The sequence below is a fragment of the Microcaecilia unicolor genome, chromosome 2, assembly GCF_901765095.1.
Source record: "Microcaecilia unicolor chromosome 2, aMicUni1.1, whole genome shotgun sequence".
NCBI classification, from domain to species: Eukaryota; Metazoa; Chordata; class Amphibia; order Gymnophiona; family Siphonopidae; genus Microcaecilia; species Microcaecilia unicolor.
Window position 1 is genome coordinate 491816585 of NC_044032.1, and position 17857 is coordinate 491834441.

General features: G+C 42.5%; 1 protein-coding gene across 2 annotated transcripts in view; it reads left to right on the forward strand.

The window, feature by feature from the left end:
* The window catches only part of GRK4 (G protein-coupled receptor kinase 4), a 324643-nt gene that overhangs the window by 291128 nt on the left and 15658 nt on the right, over nt 1–17857 (forward strand). For both annotated transcript variants that reach the window (XM_030191137.1, XM_030191135.1), the window contains exons 10-11: nt 7447–7484; nt 11008–11097. In XM_030191137.1, the coding sequence (XP_030046997.1) occupies nt 7447–7484; nt 11008–11097 (128 nt within the window). The remainder of the gene's footprint in view (nt 1–7446; nt 7485–11007; nt 11098–17857) is intronic.

Consider the following 17857-nt stretch of genomic DNA (forward strand, 5'->3'; position numbering starts at 1 on the left):
AAAGGCGTTTTTTTGCAGGCGCGCTGAAAAATGGACCTGCGCGCATCCAATACACACATCTATACCAGTGCAGGCCACTTTTCGACGCATCTTAGTAAAGGGACCCCAGAAAGTTTGTCATGATTAGATGGAAGAAACTGGAAATCTAGAGCATTTGTACAGTTGGTGGAAGCACAAACCACATTTCTTTTTGGAATTGGGATAGCTTAGGCTGTTTTATTCTCAAAATGGTCAGAGTTGTAGGCTGAAAATAGGCATGGTTTGAGGAGAGCTAAAGGTTGCAAAATTCAGATGTTAGCTATCTAATTTCCAATGGATTAATAACTGATATAACTTTAAAAACACAAGTGGCCATTTAAAATTATGTATTTTCTCACTATAATTTCCTATGGTGGCTCAAGTGGAAATTCTGTTCTAAATATTGGGAAAGTCTGTGGTACTTCTGTATAGGTTAACATAAAACTTACATTTTTTTTTTAAACTTCATTTGTACATTAACAACCTAGAGAATTCCAAACAACTTAAATTTTGAAATAATAATAATGCTTAAGCAGCATAGAGAGAAAGTGACTGCCAGATAGTCACATGGGGGTGCTCACATGCCCACTTCAGTCCAGAATGTTCCCCAAAGTGCCTTCTGCAGAATGGTGGTGCAATGTCCTGAATACATTGGTGAGTGCTCGTACTCTCAGGTTCTGCAGCAATGTCGTTTGATGTGTTTAAGGTTAAGCATTGTTGGCCTTGAATCATTTTAGGCCCTGGTTTCTCTGCACTACTTCTGTCTACAGCTCTTTCTGCTGCAGTCAACCCCTTCTTGGCGTTTTTCCCTAAGATTGAAATCATATGTAATTTGAGGGGGGCAGATAACACTTTGCCATAAGAAACTTGGGAAAATAGCCAGTCCTTTTGACCAGCCAGCAATATTAAATTTCCTGGAGAAAAAAAAACTTGTTTAATTTAATTTTGCATGAACATCTGGTACTTCGAGGTCCAAGTATGAAGCAAAGGGAAAGCTTCTGTTGATTCTGGCGCTGAAGCTGAAACCACAAGCCGAGGCATAAAATCCACCAATACTCTTGGCTCACTGATGGAGACCAAGAATGTACAAAACTCCAGTCATCCTTCACTGACAATTATAAAAGGAAAGAATGACCCATTGTCCTTAGAACCCCGGTGTGCTAATTCATAACATGTTTAGCAGGCTGCCACTTCTTGGCCAGTATGGTGATGGTAACTCATGGTCTAGTGACACTTGGTTTAGGGTCATATCATCTATATGGGTCTATTTGTTAGAAATACACCTGCAACTGAATACGTAGTAATTGGGTTAGAGAGCTGGAAGCACTGAGCAAGAAGGATAAAAGGCTTTGCTGGTACAGTAGCAGCAATGTTCTTTTGGATTGAGTTCACATGTTTAAACCCTTTGCTTTGTCCTGAACAGAGTGTAATGTCTGCTCTCCTGAGAGATGCTGTCCTCGGTATGACATCCAGGGAGGTCGCAAGGGGAGGGCAAGCAGAACAATTTCCCAGGATGCCAAACCAGGGGAAGGGATGCCAGTGAAGGACCCTGGAGGGACATAGGCATTGACTGAGATGGGGGTTCCTTTGGGAAAAAATGAGTGTGTAGACCCACAGAGCTGGTTAAGTCAAGTTTAACTTGCCCTTAACACCAAGGCTAATGATGAATAATCATAATCCCAGTATTTATAACTCACTCTATCCTAATGGAAATGGGTTTAAAGCACATAATAATAAAAACAAAATTAATCGCAAAAAATTTAACTAACGCATAATTCTATCTAACTCATCATACTATTCCAGATGCTTCAGAAAAAGAAAGGTTTTAACATATTTACAGAATAACAAATATGGAGATTGCTGTTTAAAGATTAAATGTAAAGTTTTCTACTTACCTTACTAAGAGCCTCTTTTACTAAATCTTGCTAAGGATTCCCGGCGTAGAAAATGTGCCACAACCCATTCATAATGAATGGGCTACGTCACACTCACCGCATGGGAATCACTAGTGCAGTTTAGTAAGAGCCCGTGGAGGGGCATAATCGAACGGGGACGACCATCTCTAAGGATGCCCATCTCTAAGGACGTCCCGGCGAAGGGGCGGGGAAACCGCTATTATCGAAACAAGATGGGCGCCCATCTTTTGTTTCGATAATACAGTCGGGGACGCCCAAATCTCAACATTTAGGTCAACCTTAGAGATGGTCAACCTAAATGTTGAGATGGTTGACCTTAGAGATGGTCGTCCCAGATTTTCGGTGATAATAGAAACCGAGGAGCCAGCATTCGTAGTGCACTGGTCCCCCTCACATGCCAGGACACAAACCGAGCACCCTAGGGGGCACTGCAGTAGACCTCACAAATTGCTCCCAGGTGCATAGCTCCCTTACCTTCGGTGCTGAGCACCCAAAACCCACTCCCCACAACTGTACACCATACCATAGTCCTAAGGGGTGAAGGGGGGTACTTACATGTGGGTACAGTGGGTTTCGGGTGGGTTTTGAAGGGCTCACATTTACCAGCACAAGTGTAACAGGTAGGGGGGTGGATGGGCCTGGGTCCGCCTGCCTGAAGTGCACTGCACCCACTAAAACTGTTCCAGGGACCTGCATCCTGCTGTCATGGAGCTGGGTATGACATTTGAGGCTGGCCCAGAGGCTGGCAAAAGTTTTTTTTTTTTTTTAGGGTGGGAGGGGTTTGGTGATCACTAGGGGAGTAAGGGGAGGTCATCCCCGATTCCTTCCGGTGGTCATCTGCTCAGTTTGGGCATCTTTTTGGGGCTTGGTCGTGAAAAAAAAGGGACCAAGTAAAGTCTACCAAATGCTTGTCAGGGACGCCCTTTTTTTTTCCATTATCAGCCGAGGACGCCCATCTCTCAAGCTCGCCCCAGTCCTGCCTTCGCTACGCCTTTGACACACCCCTGTGAACTTTGGTCGTCCCCGCGAAGGACTGCAGCTGAGGACGCCCAAAATCGGCTTTCGATTATGTCGATTTGGGCGACCCTGAGAGAAGGACGCCCATCTCCCAATTTGTGTTGGAAGATGGGCACTCTTCTCTTTTGAAAATGCCCCTGTAAGTGTCCAAAACAAGAATCCCAATAGAACAAGAAAAGTCAAGACAAGGTAGAAGTCCAGAAAATAATGGAGCAAAAATCCATCACTGGAATGGGTCAGGAGCCAGAATGGGACATGAGGCAGATACATAGCAAGAAATAGGAGCACAGTTGCAGAGTCAGAAGCACTGACCCTTCGTTGAGCCAACCCAGATAAACCTGCAGCCCTCTGGACTGTGTGATGGCAGCCAAAAAAGCAAACAGGATGCTAGGAATTATTAGGAAAGGGATGCAAAATAAGACCAAGAATATTATAATGCCTCTATATCGCTCCATGGAGCGACTTCACCTTGAGTATTGCATTCAGTTCTGGCCGCTGTATCTCAAAAAAAGATATAGCAGAATTAGAAAAAGTTCAAAGAAGAGTGACCAAAATGATAAAAGGGATGGAACTCCTCCCATATAAGGAAAGGCTAAAGAGATTAGGGCTGTTCAGCTTGGAAAAGAGACGACTGATTTCAGTTCTATAAAATCCTTTGTGGTGTAGAATGGGTGGAAGTGAATACATTTTTCACTTTCAAAAAGTACACAGAGCAGGAGACACTCAATTAAATTACATAGAAATACTTTTAAAACAAATAGGAGGAAATATTTTTTCACTCAAAGAATAGTTAAGCTCTGGAACTCGCTGCAGGAGAATGTGGCATAGCTGCCGAGAGGGGGGGGGCAGGGGGGACAAAATTCCTTGGGGCTGGGTCTCCAAGGGGGGGCCCGGCGCCACAGTCCCACCCACCCTCCTTCGTCAACCGTCTGCCATCGGGCCGGGCCCCCTGCATTCAAATCAAAGCACCTCTCACCTCCGTGTGAAAGCGCTACAGGCAGCAGGGCAGCAGATCGCCTCCCTTTGGGCCTCCTTCCCTCCTTGTGCCCCGCCCTTGTCTGACGTAACTTCCGCGAGGGCAAGACACAAGAGAAGGAGGGCCGAAGGGAGGCAATCTGCTGCCTGCAGCGCTTTCACATGGAGGTGAGAGGCGCTTTGATTTTAAAATACAGGGGCCCGGCCCGGTGGCGGACGGAGGGGGGCGGGTGGAGGGGGAGCGGCAGCAGCAACCTCGGGGGGCACAGCGGGGGCGGCCTTGTCCCGGGCCCGGCCCAGTCTCTCAGCGGCCCTGGAATGTGATAAGAGCGGTTAGCATATCTGGGTTTTAAAATGGTTTGGACAAGTTCCTGGAGGAAAAGTTCATAGTCTGTTATTGAGATGGACATGGGGGAAGCCACTGCTTTCTCTGGGATTGGTAGCATGGAATATTGCTACTATTTGGGTTTCTGACAGGTACTTGTGACCTGGCTGGGCCACTGTTGAAAACAGGATACTGGACTAGATGGACCATTGGTCTGACCCAGTATGGCTTGTTTTATGTTCTTATGTTATATGGTCCCAGCAGTGTTAATCAGGACAAGACACAGAAACCCACTTACCCAACAGAGACGGACAGGACATCAGAGTACACACACCTGCCTCACAAATACACACAAGGGAAGTGAACAGCTCCCCCCTAAAGGAGGGGAGGGTCTTGCACAGCATGGTACAGGTATGTCCCTGTGCTGTAATTCACAGAGCCACAGTGCCCTTTTGAATCAGTCTGTGAGCACAAGCCCAAATTGGGGAAGAGGGTGCTAAAAGCAGCACTCTTTTTAGGAGGTGGTTTTTTTTTTAATTATAACAGGAAGTCTTAGGAGATGTTTTATCCAGTGACTGCTCTGGTGCCACCACTGCTATGTTCTCTTGCAGTACAAACCCTGGATAGGTTCCTTTTTGTTTTGTGAGAGTGGCCCTCCTGTTGTCTTAACCTGAGTGGCTTTTGCTGCATTTTGGCTATGATGTTTTTACCTTTTATTTCTAAAAATAGATTTATTTCTAGTCCCTTTTTTTCATCAAATGGAATTGCTAAAGGGCAAATGTGTATGTTTTACACAGTTTGATGTGGCGCAAGGAAATGTAAGGGCTGTTTTGATCTTTGCAGGTTCAGCGGTGGCCTGTATGTCTCCACAGTTCACATGATTCTTTTCCACAGAGGAATCTGAAAGGATTTTATCTTCTGTCCACAGGATGTCACTGTGGCTTTGTTCAGATGCATAGTCCTTTAGAGTCATTAAATGAGGACAGTCATGTACACATTTATGTGCAATTAATTTATTTGCTTCATATACCTTCTTCCTTAGACATAGTCCAGTGTAAAATGGTTAAGAAAACAATATTCAGACGGGACCCACATAAGATAGGCGGGTGAATTTAGGACAGCTTTTGAGCAGTCCTAAATTCACCCACTTAATTTAATGCAGACCTTGGGTGAATATTTCCGTTGCCTGCATAAACCCCAGCTCCTCCTCACCCATTGGGTGTCTCTAGCATTAGTGCACGCTAACTTTTAGCGTGCACCAAAAAGTTTGGGCGTCTACAGCGCGGCTTAGTAAACAGGGCACTAAGTTAGGTAAAATTATTTGGAACTGAGCAGCTAAAATCTTTGTAAAGATTTTATAATCTGTCCCTAGCAGCAAGATGGGATGATATGAACCACATAAGAATGGATCTGTCACGGTTCTACCGTGACTCCTGGATCATGGTCCCAGATGAACTTGATTCTCCTAGCAGCATGATGCTATCTCTGCTCTGGGTACTGGCTCAAGTCACAGCTTAGCGCGCAGGATTCTCAGCGGGAGCCATGGAAGCAGGTGCAGCAGGATGACATCATGTTCCAGAAAGTACTTAGCAACCTTCTGGGTCTGATATCGTTGCCTCTACGTCTCTAAGCTCCTGGCTGTGTCTGGGTCTTGTAGACACTCGTGGCTCTTTATATATTCTTGAGTTCTTTCCTGGCTGTGCCTAGTGCTACTGTGTGAACGGGTTCCAGTGATGCTTTCCAGCTGTTGTGTGAGTGGGTTCCCAAGACTCTTTCCTGTTACTGAGCGAGTGGGCTTCAGTGCTGCTTCTGCTATTGAGTGAATGGGTTCCAGAGACGCTCCTGCTATTGAGTGAGTGGGTTTCTGAGACACTTTCCAGCTACCTGTGTGAGTGGGTTCCTGAGACACTATCCTGCTGTCGTGTGAATGGGTTCCTGAGACGCTATCCCACTACTGTGTGAGTGGGTTCCTGTTATGCTTCCTTGCTTCTGTGTGAACAGCTCCTTGAGGCTCTGTCTACGTTGGAAGATGTCTCCTCTTTAGCCTTCCTTCTTTCTCCTGCTCCGGAGGTACCTCTGTGCTGGGGGCGCTGCCTTCTGCTATAGTACTCCTGTTCCTGTCGAGTCTCTTCCTTGTTTCTGGGAGGTAGCTCAGCTTGCCGGTGCTATTCCATCTGCCGCAGTCAGTTCTCCGACTGCGGCCCATGGGCTCACAATTCGGATCATAACAGGATCTTTCTCGGGCTTAGGTATAACGGTGATCACCACAAGGTGCTAGGATTGAGGCAGTTCCATATGTTCATCGATAGAATTATAATTTATTTATTTAGCGCATTTAATATACTACTGAGGCCTTCACATAGGCATACAGTGGTTAACAAGTACAGTTTTCTATACAGGTACTAGTACTGTCCCTAATGGGTTTACAGTCTAAACCCACACTAAAATGGGTGCAATATTTTACCAAAACATTTATAGAGATGATTGCCAAAGTCATCCAATCCTGGTACCCTGCCATTTGGTACGTTTTCTTTTTATAGCCCAGAGCACTCCCTGTAAGACAGTTGGGGCTGACAATAACTTATTCTCTGAGGGGGAGATGGTAGGCAACTTGATAGTGGAGAGAAAATGAGATATTTCTGTCAATTTCTACAATAGATATCTACACACAAAATCTTATTTATACCAGCTTTCTTTGTGGCAGAAACATATCATAGTATTGGGTCAATATTCATGCTCTGCAGTTGGCATTTTGAATAATAACAGAATATTCAGTGTTGGCCGCTGTCCGGATATTGCTGCTGAATATCCAGGCTTAGCAGACAGAGCCGCAATTATCTGGATAGCAGCGATGTTCAATGCTATTACCTGGACAGCCATCTTTATAACTTAGGACAGTGTTTCTGCTGAATATTACCAGTCTCCAGGTAACTCCCGGCTCCACCCAGGCTCTACCCCAGAACATCCACACAAACATGGATAGCATTGGGGCGGTCTGCAGAGATTTTTAGCAGCAGCATCCAGATAATGCCACCGAAAATCTGGGTATGGCCCCAGTCAGCGGCACTTACCTGAATAACAGCATCTGCTATCTGGCTAAGTGCTGCTGAGAATCGAACATTATGTTCCTCACTCTAACATTACAGACTGGGCGAGGGCTATTTCTGTGTAATTCTGCTTCTCTTTGTTTTTCAGAGATTTAAAGCCTGAAAATATTCTTTTGGATGACCGTGGTAAGTATGCACACTACAATAGCCACTATTAGTGGTACAACATTACTGTTAACACTATAGTGCTTTACAGATGCACATAAGACCAGTCTCTGCTCTGTGAAGCTGATAATCTATATCCCTACAGCCCAAAACACAGTGCCTGATTAGGCTCCTGCCTCATCCCAAACGGGTCTCCTAGACATCTCACAGCTTAGGAAAATGCGTTTGTGATTGCACGTTTGGGGTTTCCTTTACAAAGCTGCGCTAGCATTTGTTAGCCTGCGGTAAAAATCAGCTGTCAGTAAACGCTGAGACGCCCATTATATTCCTGTGGGTGTCTCAGGGTTTACCACCAGCTGATTTTTCCTGCGAGCTAAAAATGCTAGCGCAGCTTTGTAAAAGGCCTCCCGTGGTTAATGTGTTTTAAGTTGAATGCATGTAAAATCATTTTATTGTGTGTTAACCTGTAAATTGATGCACATAGAAAGTTCTAATATGTATTTCTTTTAAATTGTGTGTGAAATCAGATGTATGAAGCAAACTGAACAAAAAGAATTGAAAATATTTGTGAAAATTCCAAAAATTTGCAAAATTTATTTTTGCCTGTACACATTCCTACCACAGACACACACACCTACACTCTCCTCATAAACCTAAATGGGGTCAAAAGGGAGCACAACATACCCTGTTTCCCCGAAAGTAAGACATCCCCCGAAAATAAGACCTAGTAGAGGTTTTCCTGAATTGGTAGATATAAGGCCTCCCCCGAAAGTAAGACCTAGCAAATTTTTGTTTGAAAGCAGGGCCGCCGAGAGCTGGACAAGGCCGCCCCCGGGCCCCCCCTCCAACCACCCTGCGTCGCTCCCGGAACTAACCTTAAACGCCTCCTTTCACCTTCGCAGCAACCAGCAGCAGGGCAGACCTCTCCTTCCTTCCGTGCCCCGCCCTCGCGGACGTTACGTCAGGCGAGGGCGGGACACGGAAGGAAGGAGTGGCCTGCCCTGCTGCTGCTTGCTGCGAAGGTGAAAGGAGGCGTTTAAGGTTAGTTCCGGGAGCGACAGAGGGCGGGCCAACCCGATCCAACCCCAATGTTTCCCCGAAAAATAAGACAGCCCATGAAAATAAGACCTAGTGCCTTTTTAGGGGCAAAAATTAATATAAGACAGTGTCTTGTTTTCGGGGAAAAACGGTAAAATTCAGAAGCAATAGCTGGAGGATTGCTGTGCATCTCTTGAGGGGGAGAGAATACAATTTTCTCCTCAAATCTTGCTGAGTACTTTCATGTGGTGACCCCGCTGTAAAAACTCTGCACTGAATCTCGGTAAGGTGACAATAGAATTGAAGTATGGTTGGAAAGAAAAGGATGACTACAAACTGTTGAGGTCTTTTACTAAAGTTTAGCTCGAGTTATCAGCAGCAGGGCCCATTTTATTCCTATGGGCACTGCTTCAGATAACGCGAGCTGAGCTTTAGTAAAAGACCCCCTGTCTGCACAGTGTCCAGGATAAAAAGGTGCTAATTTGTAGTATACACTCGAGGGCTAGAGATGGTGGTAGCCATAGTATAGATATTTCAGATGAAGATAACACCCCCCCTGCTGCAGGTGGATTAGTTCATGGACCCACTGTAGTAGGAGATAAACCAGAGAAGTTAATGAACATGATAAAAGGATTAACTACAGTTAAATAGACTGCAGATGAAGGGGCCCTTTTACTAAGGTGCACTAATGGATTTAGCATACGCTAAATGATAAGATGTCCATTATGTTCCTATGGGCATCTTATTTAACATATGCTAAATCCATTAGTGCACCTTAGAACTCCAAAGAGAGATGATGTACTGCTGCTTTTATGTTACAAACCCTCTATTTATCAAGAGGGTATGCCAAGAGAATTTGTCAAAAAATGGAGTAAAGAGGAATATTGCCACAAAAAACTCTGTTTAAAAAAAAACTGATGCAAATTTAAGATCACTAATGTAAAAGATCAGAAAAGCAGTGCATGAGTAATAAAATCATAATTAATTGAGGGCTTATGTAGAAAAAGAAATATATAGAGAAAGGGGAGATTTAGGCAGGAGTATCAGAAGGAAGATATATGTTGATAAAGAAACACAACCAACAGAAAAAGAGCTGGTATAGTGAGACATAAAATCAGGAGAGAGGCTGACACACAGGAAGGAGGAGATCCAGAAAGGCACATATGTAGAAGAGCTGATACAGAGAGTGAAAGAATGGATCCTGAATGGAACATCAAGTCAAAGGTTGATAAGAAAAGGGGGAAGCTCACAATGAAGAAAAGGTGGCGACAGAGAGACGAGATCCAGAACTGCAAGAAAGGGAGAAAAATGAAGGGCAAGCTTAGATGTCATCTGAAAAAGAACAAAACAGAAAGCAGGAGAAAGTCCCAAAGGTGGAGGATTAACAATTGAACTCTTAGCTTATTTGGAAAAAGATACATGTGTTGGGCTCCAGGAGAGGAAAAGATTACCAAGTTGAATTTAATATCTAGAGTAAAAAATATAATAAGTAGGACGAATAAGGCCATAGAGCCTGTGTAAAAGGAACATCTATTGTTATCACAGACATTAATACAAAACTGTGCAGCAAAAATCATTACTGAGAGAATTCTACTGACAAGGATGCAAGTGCAGAGGAAGAAGAGGAAGGAAGGTAACTCCTTCTTGGGAAAAAAAACCAAACATATCTTTGTGAGAAGAGATGTCCCAAAGAGACAGGTATCTAAAAGGATCGAGATCATCAGAGAGATCAGAAATATCAAACTGAAACATGCTGCATTAATGGAGGAAGACCTTAAATTCATATATACTCCAGTAATAAAAGTAGCAGCTGAAGCACAAAAGCTGCAGAGAGAAGAAGAAACAGAAAAGAGATACTAAAATAAACTATTTAAAGGGAACCCAAAACAGTTCTACCAGGATCCTGGGGAAAAGCATTAGTATAATGGAAATGACTAAAGATAAGTGAAACACAAACATTTTTGAGAAACTTTACACAAAGACCCTATGGAGTATAGAGGCTGACCAAATTTTGGTTTCGGCACTGAAACCAGCTTGAAATTTGTATTTTCCTTTGTCTCAACCGAAAATCCTGGCGGATTTATACTGGATCCCCTAGCTCTTCCTCTCTCCCTCCCTGAAACAGAAGGAACCCCACTCCCTCCTTCCCCCGAACAGAAGAAACCCTTCTGCCAGACCCACCTGTAGGAGATTTATGGGGAGACTACTGAGACAATCTCAATTGTAATACATGACTGTAATCTTTGTTGTTGTTGTTTTTTAATTGGTGCTGGTATTATTTCTTGTTGTATGTTCCTCTTGCAATGTGCCACAATACATAGAAGGGTGCAGATTCCTCTTCAGTAAATAATCAGATTAATGAGAGAGAAACAGTATATTTGGAGGGGAGGAAGAGAAATGTGACAGTGATTGTGGACTGAAATACAGACAACTTTAATTTGTGCTACTCCAAGAAAATATCTTAACTCATTGCATGCTTTACTTGAGTTTAATTTATTGCACACAGGTCACATCCGGATTTCTGATCTTGGGCTAGCTGTTCAGATCCCTGAAGCAGAGACAATCCGAGGGAGGGTTGGAACTGTTGGATATATGGGTATGTGGTGGAAGTTTTGTTCTTGGCATGCTAAAAATCAGTATGAATTGCTGAGTGGAAGGTATATAAACCAGCTGTATTCAGAAGAGGAGCTGCATGGGCAAATTCCCCAGCTGTCCAAAAGCAGATGGCCATTTGGCTTCATTTGTCATGCCCACAAGAAATGAGACAATGGTGCAGGGAAGAGGTATTTAGATTTGTTAGGAACTGGGCGACTGGGAAAGGGGGAGACTGTTCCGAAAGGATAGGCTGCACCTTAACTGGGATGGAACCAGGCTGCTGGCACTAACTTTTAAAAAGGAGATAGAGAGGCTTTTAAACTAGAATGGGGGGGGGGGGGGGAGCCGACAGTCGCCCAGGAGTACATGGTTTGGTATACTATTTTAACAGGACATTTAGGGAATCCCAGTAGAGAATCCCAGTAGAGAAGTTTCAACAATGATGAAAGTAAGCCAGGTGTGCTTAATGATAGAGCAGGATAAAGGGGAAAAGGAAATGGGACTTGATATACTGTACTGCCTGTCTGAGGTTTTTGCAACTACATCAAAGTGGTTTACATATATTCAGGTACTTATTTTGTACCAGGGGCAGTGGAGGGTTAAGTGACTTGCCCAGAGTCACAAGGAGCTGCAGTGGGAATTGAACTCAGTTCCCCAGGATCAAAGTCCACTGCACTAACCACTAGGCTACTCCTCCACATAAAAAATGCACATTATCCCCTTCAACTTCTAAGCAGCTTGTAGATCCAAGGAAATAATACAATTTGAAGTGTCTGTATACAAAAGCTAGAAACCTAAAAAATAAGATGGGAAAGTTAGAGTATATAGCACTAAATGATGAGGCATCTCAGAGACTTGGTGGAAAGAGGACAATTAATGGGACACTGTTAACAGGGTACAAATTGTATCACAGTGATAGAGAAGATCAAATTGAAGGGGGGGCGGTTGCGCTATATGTTAGGGAATTGAGTCAAAATAAACATTCCACATGAAACAGATATCAGCGTGTAATCATTATGGATAGAAATTCCAAGTGTGAAAGGAAGGAGTATTCTTGTAGGGCTGTACTACTGTCCACAGGGACAGAACGAAGAGACAGGTGAAGAAATGTTTACAGAGATTAGGAAAGCTGGCAAATTGGGCAACACTATAATAATGAGTGATTTCAATTATCCCAATATTGACTGGATAAATGTTACATCCGGGAGTGCCAAGGAGATAAAATTTATAGGTGTAATAAACAACTGCTTCTTGAAGCAACTAACAAGAGGGGAGCCGTTTTGGATCTGGTACTTGGTGGCATGCAGGGCATAGTGTGGGTCCCTTGGAAAACAGTGATCATAGCATGATCAAGTTTGAGCTATCTGGGATGAACCTGCTAAAGAAATCTACTGTAGCTGCATTTAATTTTCGAAAGGGCAACTATAATAAAATGAGGAAAATGGTTACAAAGAAGCTAAAAGGATTGGCTGCTAAGGTTAGGACATTAAATCAGGCGCGGACGTTATTCAAAAATACCATCTTGGAAGCCCAGACCAGATGCATTCCATGTATTTACAAAGGTGGAAAGAAGAGAAAACGACAGCTAGCGTGGTTAAAAGGTGAAGTACAAGAAGTTATTACAGCCAAACGATTGTCCTTCAAAGAATGGAAAAAGGAGCCAAGTGAAGAAAATATGAAGCAACATAAACACTGGCAAGTCAGATGCAAAGCATTAATAAAGAAGGCTAAAAGAGAATATGAAGAGAAACTTGCCGCAGAGGCTAAAACTCACAGTAACAACTTTTTCAGGTACATCAGAAGCAGAAAGCCTGCGAAGGAATCCATGGGACCGTTAGATCACAAAGGGGCGCTCAGGGAGGACAAGGCCATAGCAGAGAAACTAAATGAATTCTTTGCTTCGGTCTTTAAGGAAGAAGATGTAAGAGATCTGCCTGTACTGGAAATAGTTTTAAAGGGTGATGATGCAGAGGAATTGAAATAAATCTCGGTGAAGCAAACACCCACAGAAGGTGATCTCTCCACAGGAGAAGCAAAGACAAACACACAAACAGTGGATCCAAAAAAGAGTCCTCTCACAGTTGGTGTCTTCCCAAACAAAGTCTTTATTCAAATCAATAAAAACAACCCGATACGTAACGTGTTTCGGCCGTAAAGGCCTGCGTCAGGGGTCTATAAAATAAACACAATAATAACCATAAATAGAAACAAATGAAAAAAATGTGTGCATACATCTCATAAAAACGTATATATAAAAACATATAAACATAAACATTTTGTACCCAAAATAAAATATAGATTACTTAAAAATGATGAATAATAAACTAAAATATGGCAATGTATTGCAAGGAACATACCTATTGATCTTTGATGCAAAATAACTTGTAAAGCAGTTGATTCACAGTCAAATGTCTGCTAACAGAGATATCTAGAACAAATGTATGAATAAATCAGTACATCATATCCAAAGAATGGATGTAGTACATCATATCCAAAGAATGGATGTAGTTACATAAATTATGTATGTGAAAAGGATAGAAATAGAATACAGGAAACACAATGCCACACATACATGGATATCACATGTAAAATGCGGGATGCAAAAACACCAACCTACCACATATACATTCTACATACATAAGAACATTAAGAAGAACCCAACTAATTTTGTCACATATGGAACTTAAATAGTATAGATAGGGATTTCAAAACAACTCCAAATGAAGTGTAGATAAATATACAAAAGCATATCGAAAATCAATGAAAAATAAAAAAAATAATGAAAAAATGAATGAATGAAAAAATAAGAGATAAATAAAAAATGATACATAAATATATCAAACAAATAAATGGCGAGTGACCGTACTCACCCGCAAATGCGCAGTAGAGACTTCCCTCTCTGTCCCGCCCCCGCGTCAATACGTGATGACGGGGGCGGGACAGAGAGGGAAACTGCACGAAAGAGAGGGAGGGAACCGCTGACGTCGCTACAGCTCTCCCCCCCCCCCCCGAGGTTGCCGCTACCGCTCCCCCCACCCGGAGTCGCCACCGCCCCCCTCCACCCGGCCCGAGCAGTCTCTTCGGTATTGAACTTACATCGCCGACACGCAGCAGGCAGATCAGCTGAGCTCCCGTCGGCCTTCCTTCCCTGCCTGTGTCCCGCCTTTGCTGACATTACGTCACATGAGGGCGGGACACAGGCAGAGAAGGAAGGCCGACGGGAGCTCTGCTGATCTGCGTGCTGCGTTTTGGCGACGTAAGTTCAATAGCGAAGAGAGGGCCCGGGCCGGGTGGCAGCGGCGGCGACTCCGGGGGGGGGGGACCCTGCAGCGGCGAGGGGAGGGGGCCTTGGAAAAAAACCATACTAACCCGTTTTAACAGGCTCACCGGCTAGTAATGCATAAAAGGGGGGGAAATAGGTCAAAAGAAATCCAAATCTTTATATCTAACGCAAAAATATATATAATGCATAAAAGGGGGGGGGGGAGGTCAAAAGAAATCAAAACCTTTTATATCTAGCATGAAACAATAGAACATTTAATGTGTTAAAAATGCATGGTTTGAAAAAGATGCATGGTTTGAAAAAAAGAGAGGGGTAAGACCAAGGGTAAGGGAAACCTAATGAGATCAAGCTAGATTTATTAGCAACCAAATTTACAGACCATATTAGCTTTCAAATATCTGAACCACAATGGTCCCCAATACCTTGGTCAGATCATAGCAGCTTTTCTTTCAAGCTAAACTGGAAAGAATCCACCCATTTATCTAAGCCTACTAACACATCACATACCTACAAAGCCAGATGTAAAACTGACCCCTCAAAATTTTGGTCAAGCAAACAACTTGGTAACTTACTTTCCTCTAATCCATCTACTAATTTCAGCCAATATGGAACGACACTTGCAAAACTGTTCTAGACGAACTTGCACCAATTATGAAATGTAAATGCAGAAGACAAGAAAGAATTTGGATCAAAAACAAATCCAATGAACAATGGACTAATTTTTTTAAAAACTCCTAAAATCATACAAGAGCATGATTATCAAAGCAAAAACCACTTACTATTCAAAACATGGGCGAAACCCCCCCCCCCCCCAGATAATCTATGAAAACTTTACACACTAGTAAATAAGCTATTGAATACTCAACTTGTAATTACTACAAACAAACCCACTCCAGCAGCTGATAAATTGGCATCATATTTTGAGCAGAAAATAACTAAAATCAGACAAGAATTCATAAGTCCATAACATCAATAGATCATTTTCTTAATCTACATGATCCTTCACCACTGTGCTCCCAAGCAGACAGAATCTGGTCAGCCTTTCATCCACTTACAACTGATCAAGTCAAATGCACTCTTCACAAATACACTAAATCACAATGCCTATTTGATAACTGCCCTAGTTACTTTCTCAGTTCAGCCCCTAATTTACTCATAAGCTATTTGCACTCAATCATAACTTCAATGCTATCTCAAAATGGCCCATACCGAAGAATACCCAATAAGAGCATCACATATCCCCTTGACTCAACTATGAAAATCTTAGGAGTCACAATTGACCAGTTTTTCACTCTAGATAACCAAATTTCCAAAGTGGTCTCAAGTGTCTTCAATTCATTATGGAAATTGAAGACGCTAAGACCATTCGTCACAAAATCAGTCTTCTGTACCCTAGTTCAATCTCTAGTCCTAAAAAAATTTGATTACTGCAACTCTATTTATGCAGGACTTAAAGGGGATCTCCTCAAAAAACTACAAACTTGTCTCATATTCAGACTACCACGCTTCACCAAAGCAATCCTGCTTCTGTATGATTTGCATTGGCTGCCAATAAAAGATATAATATCATTCAAGCTATGTACCTTCATTCACAAAATTTTGTATAGTTCCCCAATATACATGAACAATCTAATTGAATTACCTTCATGTAATGCCTCTTAATCATCTAGAGAATATATTACCTTATATTTCCCGAATTGTAAGAAAGTAACCTACAAAACATCCATACTGCTAACTTTTCATATCAAGGCACTAAAATTTGGAACTCCTTACCTAAAACCAAATGCACCGATGACTATTTGTTATTCCGAAGTCTATTGAAAACTCACTTCTTCAGTCTAGCGTTTAAGGAAATAAGCACTCTTCTCAAAAAAGAAGAAATTTGTAATGAAGTTACTGCAATTGCACACTTTCAATAATGCAGATCCGGTCCGTAAGCTACTTATTAAAGCTTCTGCTGAATAGTCTCTGAAATCTTGATTCCATTTATCAACAACAAACTGAAAGGAACAGGAGTCCATTGTTGTCATCAAATATCTACCCACTAATCCCTTAGAAACAGCCAGGAGAGGCCAATGTTCATCAAACTCGGAGCCTAGAACTAGGGTTTTTTTTATTCAGCCTTTTGATCTTTAATAGCACCAGTAAGCTAATGAGTATAAGGGGTGTTAACCATACAGGATGCAAAGACACCGTGCATTGAAATGATTCCTGCATGTACCCATGTCCCTGTGCAGTAGTTTGTTTTTTTTTTACTTTAATACAAAGTGTGCATGAGGTTTCATTTCTCTGACGAGCACAGAACCACTGTTGAATTGGAGATCTATTGTTCTCTCAGGCTGGAGTAGTTTATTTCTTAGATTTAATATTCTGCCTTATATATTATGAATCACAAAGTTGATTACAGAGCAAACATCATAAAAATACAAAATGCATATCATATAATAGATAAAGTACAGCTAAATGTAATCAACAAACAAATATACAATAGACCAGCCATCTCAGAATTCATAAACTTAATGAATGGGAAAGGGAGGGAAGGGAAATGGGACTTGATATACCGCCTTTTTATGGTTTTTGCTACTACATTCAAAGCGGTTTACATAGTATATACATGTACTTATTTGTACCTGGGCAATGGAGGGTTAAATGACTTGCCAAGTGTCACAAGGAGCTACAATGGAAATTGAACCCAGTTCCCCAGGATCAAAGTCCACTGCACTAACCACTGGGCTGCTACTCCTATCCCAAAAAACACAAATGGGCAGGCAGTCTGCAAAATCCAGACCAAAGGAAATGGTGAGCAGACCACAAAAAGACTGCAGAGGTCCAAAATAATACAAAAACACCTTTATTATTCAACAAGAGTAGAGGGTTTTGAACACAGAGCCCAACTTGGCCAAGTTTTGCTAAATGGCTGCTTCAGGGGCTAAAATAACCAGATCAGTATGAAAACAGGCATGCAATAGATCTAGCTCAGTTGTAGTCTTTCCCTCTCAAACACTTGTGTCAACGACGACTTGAGTGAGAGGGAAAGGCGAGCCAAATCTGGTGCATGCCTGTTTTCATACTGATCTGGTTATTTTAGCCCCTGAAGCAGTCATTTGGCGAAACTTGGCCAAGTTGGGCTCTGTGTTCAAAACCCTACACTCTTGTTACATAATAACGGTGTTATTATATTATTTTAGACTTCTGCAATCTTTTTGTGGTCTACTCACGATTTTCTTAAATGAAGTTAGGGGCCCTTGTACTAATCCACGTAGGCGCCTATGCATGCCCAATGCATGCCAAATTGGAGTTACCATGTGGCCCTTGTGATAATTTAATTTTTGGCGCACGTCCGCTACACATGCCCAAAAAATATTTTTTATTTTCTGGCACGTGGCAGCTACGCACGTCAAGTGGCATTTGACATGTGTAGACCATTACCACCCGGTTACTGCATGACACCTTACCGCTAGGTCACTTGTGGTAAAGT